The sequence below is a fragment of the Plasmodium gallinaceum genome, assembly GCF_900005855.1.
Source record: "Plasmodium gallinaceum strain 8A genome assembly, contig: PGAL8A_v1_21, whole genome shotgun sequence".
Classification (NCBI taxonomy): domain Eukaryota; phylum Apicomplexa; class Aconoidasida; order Haemosporida; family Plasmodiidae; genus Plasmodium; species Plasmodium gallinaceum.
Genome location: NW_021628323.1, coordinates 382,402 through 390,026, shown reverse-complemented (window position 1 = coordinate 390,026; position 7,625 = coordinate 382,402). Strand labels below are relative to the sequence as shown.

The 7,625-nt window shown below is 18.6% G+C and overlaps 2 protein-coding genes across 2 annotated transcripts; both read right to left on the bottom strand.

Moving 5' to 3' along the window:
• Positions 1 to 165: 165 nt before the first annotated feature.
• On the bottom strand, positions 166 to 1,092 carry PGAL8A_00031000 (conserved Plasmodium protein, unknown function; the record flags this gene model as incomplete). Its single annotated transcript, XM_028674307.1, has 1 exon — positions 166 to 1,092. The coding sequence occupies one exon, from the start codon at positions 1,090 to 1,092 to the stop codon at positions 166 to 168; it is 927 nt and encodes a 308-aa protein (XP_028530674.1).
• Positions 1,093 to 1,910: 818 nt separating this feature from the next.
• On the bottom strand, positions 1,911 to 6,718 carry PI4K (phosphatidylinositol 4-kinase, putative; the record flags this gene model as incomplete). The annotated part of the gene is made up of 4 exons (XM_028674306.1): positions 1,911 to 2,009; positions 2,192 to 2,280; positions 2,359 to 2,674; positions 2,774 to 6,718. 4 exons carry the CDS (start codon positions 6,716 to 6,718, stop codon positions 1,911 to 1,913), a joined length of 4,449 nt encoding a protein of 1,482 aa, XP_028530673.1.
• Positions 6,719 to 7,625: the final 907 nt, after the last annotated feature.

Genomic DNA, 7,625 nt, shown 5'->3' with positions numbered 1-7,625 from the left:
ATTTTAATTTAAAAAAAAAAAAAAAAAAAAAAAAAAAATATAAACAAAATTTCCTTCATAAAATTCTTTTTACAGACACTGAAAAGATTTTCATTTTTATGAGTATTTGAATTTCTAATAGATATATATTTGCATATTTTTATATATAAATTTTTTTCTTTATATTTAAGTAGCTTTTTTTAATTGATTTCTTAATTTTTCCCATTTATGATAAGACCAAGCTGTTAACATAGCTTGGTTTTTTTTTTTTATTTCTTTATTTTCATCATATAAAAATTCATTATCATTTTCTTTTTCAAATATATTACTAGATTTAATACATAAAGTATTATTTATATCTTTATAAAATTCTACATGACCTTTTGAGACTAGTAATGTAATTAAAAATAATCGAAAAGTAGTTTCATTATATCCATTTAATGGATCACAATCAATGATAAAATTCAAAAATTTTACATTTTTTTGAGTTTTTTCAAGCATCTTTAATCTTTCTTTTAGTTTCATTGATTGCTCATATGTTTCTAGTTTAATTTCTGGTTCATCTTTATATTCATATTCCTTTAATTTTTTATAAGTGCTATTCAAATTTTTTACTCTATTATAAGCTTTTTTCTCTTTTGTTTCTAAATTGAAGGAACTTACATTATTCATAAATAAATTTAATGGTATAGTGTCATAATTTAAAGAACAAAAAGAAAATGTTTTTATACTAAAATATTTGGATATTTTTTTAAAATCTAAAGAATGATTACTATTATTTATAGTATTATCATCCAAAAAATTTTCATTAAATGTTTCTAAAATCAATTTTAGTTTTTCTTTTAATGAAATACTACTTAAACCTTCTGCTTTATAATTAATAATTTTTGATACTTGTTTTCCATATTGACAACATTTTTGCAATTTACTAATTTTTTCATCAAGATTCAATACAATTTTTCTATCAGTTTTTATTACCTTTTTTAAAGCATTATTTTGTTCTGGTTGGATTAACGTGTCAACATTTAATTTATCTATTTCATTTTGTATATAAAGTTCGTCGATTTTTTTATTTGTATGTTTTTTTTCATTAATTGTTTCTTCATCTGACATTTTTCTTTTTTCCTAATTTTATGTATATATATATATATTAATTATAGCACTAAAGTAGAATTACTAATTCTATTAAATATATATTATTCAAATTTTTTACAACTTTATTATTTTTATAATTTTTGTCCTTGTATTCTATTTTTTTTTTTTTTTTTTAAGAGAATATAATATTTCATTTTTTTATTTTTTTTAAATATTTTTTTTTACATTTTAATTATTTTCAAAAAGTTATTTTTTTTTTTTTTTTTTTATAATTTTATGTTTCATTGAAGTTATAAAAATTTTTCTTATTAAAATTTTGTGATCCCTTAATTTTTTCTTAAAGTAATTTTATATTTTAAAAAAAAAATTTTCTTTTTTTTTATATTTCAATTAATGAAAATATTTCAAAAAAAGTAAAAATGTGACAAAAAAAAAAAAAAAAAAAAAAAAAATATGTAAAAACATGACCGTTAATAAAAATAGTATTATGTGTACAAATTAAAAAAGTAAATGTGTATATTTAAAAAAAAAGAGAAAAGAAATATATATTAATAAGAATTATAAATATAAAAAAAAATAAATTAATGTACTAATGATATGAAATAAACATATAAAAAGCAAACAAAATATAAATGTTAGTAGTGAAGAAATTATGATGATTAATAATAAAATTTATTGGAACCATAAAAGTGGGTAATGGTATAATTATATATATATATATATATATATATATATATATATATATATATATATTTTTATTATATTTAATTTTCTTAAAAAATAAGAATAATATTTTTAAAATAATATTTATTGAATTTTTTATTTTATAAAAAATTTTACATAATTCCATTTGTGATTCTCTGAAAATAATCATACTGGACGCTTCTGAAATTATTAACAGATGCTTCTATTAAAGCATTTATTCTTTGAATACACTAAAAAAAAAAAAATAAAATAATAAGTATTATGTTGAAATAATAGTTTAATAAAGAATCATATAATTAATTCTGTGTGTATAAAATAATATATAAGTAAAATTTTTAATGTATTAAAATTTACATTTTTGAATATATATATATATATATATAAATATATATAAATATATATAAATTTTTACCACATCAACTGTTAAATTAGTCATAAATCTTTCTTTTAAAGAATCTATACAAAACTGAGCACCATTAGCAAAACATGGTATTTTTAGTGCTGATAAGGAAAAAAAGAAAAAAAAAAAAAAAAGTGTAAAAATAAAGATTATAAAAATGTATTGAAGATAAAATATACCTGGCATCATTAGTTCTACAAAAAGGATAATTTCGTCTGAATGTTTGCGAGCTTCTAAAAATCCACTAACAATAAGTCGTCTAAAATATTCATAATTATCTGATTTTTCTCCATCCATTATATCTAAATATTCTTGTGTTAATTTGAAAGGGGATGTTTCAAAGTTAACATTTCCAGGAGAATTTGTCAGCATAAATCCATAATCAATATGAATTAAATGACCATCAGAATCTAATAACATATTTCCATTATGTCTATCCTTTACTTGAAGCAAATAAGAAATTAGAGAATATGCAGCATGACTTTCAATAAAATTCTAAAAATGAAAAAATATTATGAACATATATATATATATATATATATATATATAGATATATATGTATATATAATATATATATATATAATATATGTTTACCTTTTTCGCTTCAAATATATAATCTGCAAATACTATATTAAAAATGGTCGAAATATTATCTGTTGCAAATTTTCTTTTTAGCGAATCAACAGAACAAGTATCATTTACATATTCAATAATTCCTGAATTAGATCCTGTTACTAAAATTTCATAAGGTCGTAACCATAATGGTAAACCAGCATTATCAAAAATAATTTTAAATTGTCTGATTAATTGTGAAGCTAATAATTCCTGTCTTAAATCATCTCCACCTTTAACTATTACACACTTGAGATCCCAAGATTTCAGCTTACCATAAGGAGAAATTTTTCTAATTTTTTTTTTTTTTTCTTCAAATAATTCTCCCCATAGTAGCCTTTTAATTATTCTGCAATTTTTCTTTTTAAATTCTTCATTTAAATAATTTTCTGGTTTGAAATATTCATTGATATCTAATAAATTATTTGGATATTCTATAGGATTGTTATTTTTAGAAATATTATTGTTTTCTTTTGGTTCTTCAGAATCATTGTGTGACTTATCTATATTATTATTATTATAATCAATAAAATTTTTATTTTTATTTTTTCTTTTTAATTCTTCATATGTTTCAATTTGTTCTATATTTTTTTCAATTAAAATATCATCTATACCACTATTTATATTTTCCCTCGATACTTTTATGTTACTATTAGTATTATTATTGTATTTCGAATCAACTTTTGTTGTACTATTACTTAAATAATTTGGCATAGAAACAGATCTTGAATTTAACTGATTTTTTTTTGCACACATCATTGTCGATATATCTTCATTTGTTGTTTGATTATCTTTTTTTTTTTTTTCTTCTTCTTCTTCTTCATCTGCTTTTAATCCAATACATTTTCTTATAAGAGATAAATTTTCTTCTTCTTTTGTATTAAAAGATATCAAGTTTTCTCTTCTTAAATCATTAACAATACAATTGTACACGTATAAATCATCCATTTTTAATTCATTTAAATCTAATATATATTTTTTTCTTTTTTCTTCGTTATTTTGTACATTCTCTTTTGTATATTTTTTTTTTTTTTTATCTTCAAAATTCTTTCTTTTTTCATATTCAAAAGAAGTGTTATTATCTACATAAACACTGTAACTTTTAGAACAACAAAAATTTTTTGATAGAATGTGATTTTTTTTGTTTATTTCTTCCATTTTGCTTGATTCTCTTTCTTTTTCATAATTTTTATTGTTTTCATCGTTAAGAACACTGCTTTTAGTATAAAAAATATTATCAGGAATATCACTGATATCTTCATCTAAATCAGCAACCTCAAAAACTAATAAATATGGTGCTCTTTTTTTAGAAAAAAATATTTTACATTCTTCATGATTAAAATGTAGTATTTGTAAATTGTTATAACTAAAATTATTTCCATTTTTATTATTAGATGAAAGGCTTTCTAATGGTATACATAAACCTGTCATAGCAAAAGTATTCTCACATGAAGCTACAATACACCTTCTCATATTCATCCAACTATTTAATGAATAAATAAATCTCTTCAATAATTCATTTCTTAAATCGATGTCAGGTTCTGATGATAATAAATTAGAAACTGAAATAATTAAATTAATGAAGTTATTTAATAAACTAAAGTAATCACATCTTCTTTGTTTCATAAAAAATTGTTGTAATTCTTCTATCATATCAAAACTATAATTTAAATCAGGAAGAGAAAATTTAGATAAGCTTAAAGGATTACCTAACTTAGAATATGTGCTTGGTAGTTTTACTTTTGCTCTAGCGATTGATAAAGAACCTGAATTTATAATATAACATGGAGGTAACTTTGGCAAGGTATTATTTTCTTCTTTTATTTTTTTTGTAGTTTCTTTTTTTTCTTCATTTTTAATATTTTCTATTTTTTCTTTCTTCTCTATTTCTTTTATTTCTTCTTTTCCTTCTCCTTCTCCTTCTCCTTCTCCTTCTTTTTCTTCTTCTTCTTTTCTTTTTTCTTTTACTTTTTCTATCTCCTCTTCCTCTTTTTTAGAATTATTCAAATCAGATTTATATATACTAGATTCTTTTAAATTCCCTTTCTCTTGACTACTATTATTAATATTATTATTATTATCACATTCTTTATATTTCTGTGTAATTGTATTTTCTTTAAATGAACTTCTTTCAATAAAATCTTTTAAATTTAGTGAATGATATGAATGTTTAGAACTTCTATTGTACATTTTCATTTTATTAAATTTTTCGTTAGTTCTTATTTTGATTAAAATGAATTTTCTTTTGAATAAGAGAGGATAAGCTAAATCAAGAAGATATGATTGTTTATTTTCTTTAAAGGTTTTGCATTCATTATTTAAGGGTTTGCAATTAACAACAGCCATCTCGATTTCTTGAATCATTTTTTGTGCTAAATCTTTATATTTGCTTGAATTATCTTCAACAATGGAATGATATATCCAACAGAGTTTTAAGGCGAAATGCATTGATTTACTTGCTTTATCTAATAAAAAACGATAAAGAGAAGAAGTTTCATATCTTACTAATGATATTTGACTTAATTGAGGTAAATAAAATAATATATCTTCATATTTTCTTTGAGTATATAAAGAATTAACTAGATACTCATGAACTCCAACTTCTTTTCTATCATACAAATATCTTATGTGCAAATGTGTGTCAAAATATTCACAACGAAATAATCGTAATAAACTACCTTCTTTTAATGTATTTTTATTCATTTTTATTTTTTTTTTTTCTATATCAATGTTATTATTATTATTGTTATTTGCATCAGAATTATTTTTTTCTATTACTACTGTTTCATTTACATTGTTATCACTTTTTTTTTTCCTTATTTCATTTATTATTTTTGGTTTAGATGATGGTGATTCTTTAAAAATTTTAGAAATATTTTCTCTTATCTGAACTTTATTATTTTTAAGTTCTTTATTTTTTTTTTTTTCTTCATTTTCTAATTTTTTTTCATATATTTCTATAATTTTTATTTTTTTTTCTTCCTCATATTTATGCTCCATTTTGTCTTCTCTTTTCTCTTTGTCTATATCTGAGTTTTCTTTTTTTACCATATCTATATTTTTTTTTTCGTTACTTTCATTATTACAATTACAATTGTTATTATCAATATTATTACAATTATAATTGTTATTATCAGTATTATTAAAATTATCATTGTTATTATCAGTATTATTAAAATTATCATTGTTGCTATTCACATTATTATCCTTATTATTATTCCTGTTAATTGAATTAATACTATCACTATTACTTGTATTATCGTTATTTTTTTCATTGTTATAATCTTCATTATTACATATATTATCTTCTTCTATTTTTTCGTTATCTTTAATTTTTTTAAAATATGGTTCAATTTTTTTCACAATTTTGTTTTCTTTTTCATTAGTCATATTGTTTGATTCCAATATTTCAGAATCATAAGATTTTAACTTTTTTTTATTTTCTGAAAAATTTTTTTCTGATAAATTCATAAATGAATACTGTTTATTAAAAATTATACTTTTATTTGTATTATTATTATTTTCTTTTTCTTTATTAAAATTTTTTGTATAATCATTCACTTCATTTTCTAAATAAGGATTACTAGCATTCTCATTATCAGAATTTAAATTATTTAATTCTTTTTTATTTACACTCTTATATCTTTCATAAAAATTATCATTATTTATATTAATATTTTCTTTAATGTTTTTATCGTTTTCATTCAAAATATATTCGTCTTCTATATTTTTTAAATGAATATAATTCAATTCATCTTTATAAATGTGTGTATTAAAATTGTGTTTATATACTTTTTTATATTTTAATTCATTTTTTAATGAATTTATTTTTTTTTCCTCTTCATCGTCTATAATTACATGTGAAAAATGAAATTTTTTTTTTTTTTCTTCATTTAAATTTTTTTCAATGTTACTTTTATGCTCCATTATTTTATTTTAAAAACTTAAAAAATATATAGAGTTATTAAAACACTTTAATTTTAATATATATTTTATTTTACCCTAATATTTATTTAAAAAAAATGTATATTTTTTTTTCTTTTAATTTGAAATTACTAAAAATTACTTTAAGAAATCATATTATCTTACATATTAATAATCACAAATTTTTTTTTTTTTTTTTTGTTTTATAAAAAATTTAAAAATAAAAATGAATTATATTACAATCACCATCTTAGAAGTTAAAAAAAAAAAAATAGGATTGAATATTAAAAAAAAAAAAAAAAAATTGCTATAAATATATAAAATATTCTATTTTTTTTTTTAAAAATCTTAATAATTAAAGCATGTTTAAAATACTATTCTTTTTACTAAGTTATTGAAATAGTATTTTTATGCTTTCTTTTGTTTTCCTTTTCTTTTATTTGTTCTTTCTGATTTTACTTTTGTTGGTGTTTTATAAATATATTATATTATTTTCAAATAGTTTTATCTATATTTGTTATGTTTTTGTTTTATTTTTACTTTTTCGGTTTTTTGTTGTTTTTTCTTGTTATAGATGACAATTTTAATTTTTATTTTTCATGAATGATTTTGTAAAAGTAGCTGTTCACTGTTTTCATTTTATTATTTTATTATTTTTTATATTTTTTCTTAATATTTGTTATTTTGTTTATGATGTTTTATTAATTATAAATTTTTTATTTTGTTGTCTTTTTTTATTATTAAATTTTCCATTTTATAATCTTACTTTTTCTAATTATTTTTTTTTAAGTTAAAAATATTCTTCAAAAATTACGACAAGAAATAGAATAATTTTATATTTAATTTATATTTGAATGTGCTTACTTTTTGATTTTTTTTTTTTTTTTTTTTTTTTTTTTTTTAATTTTTT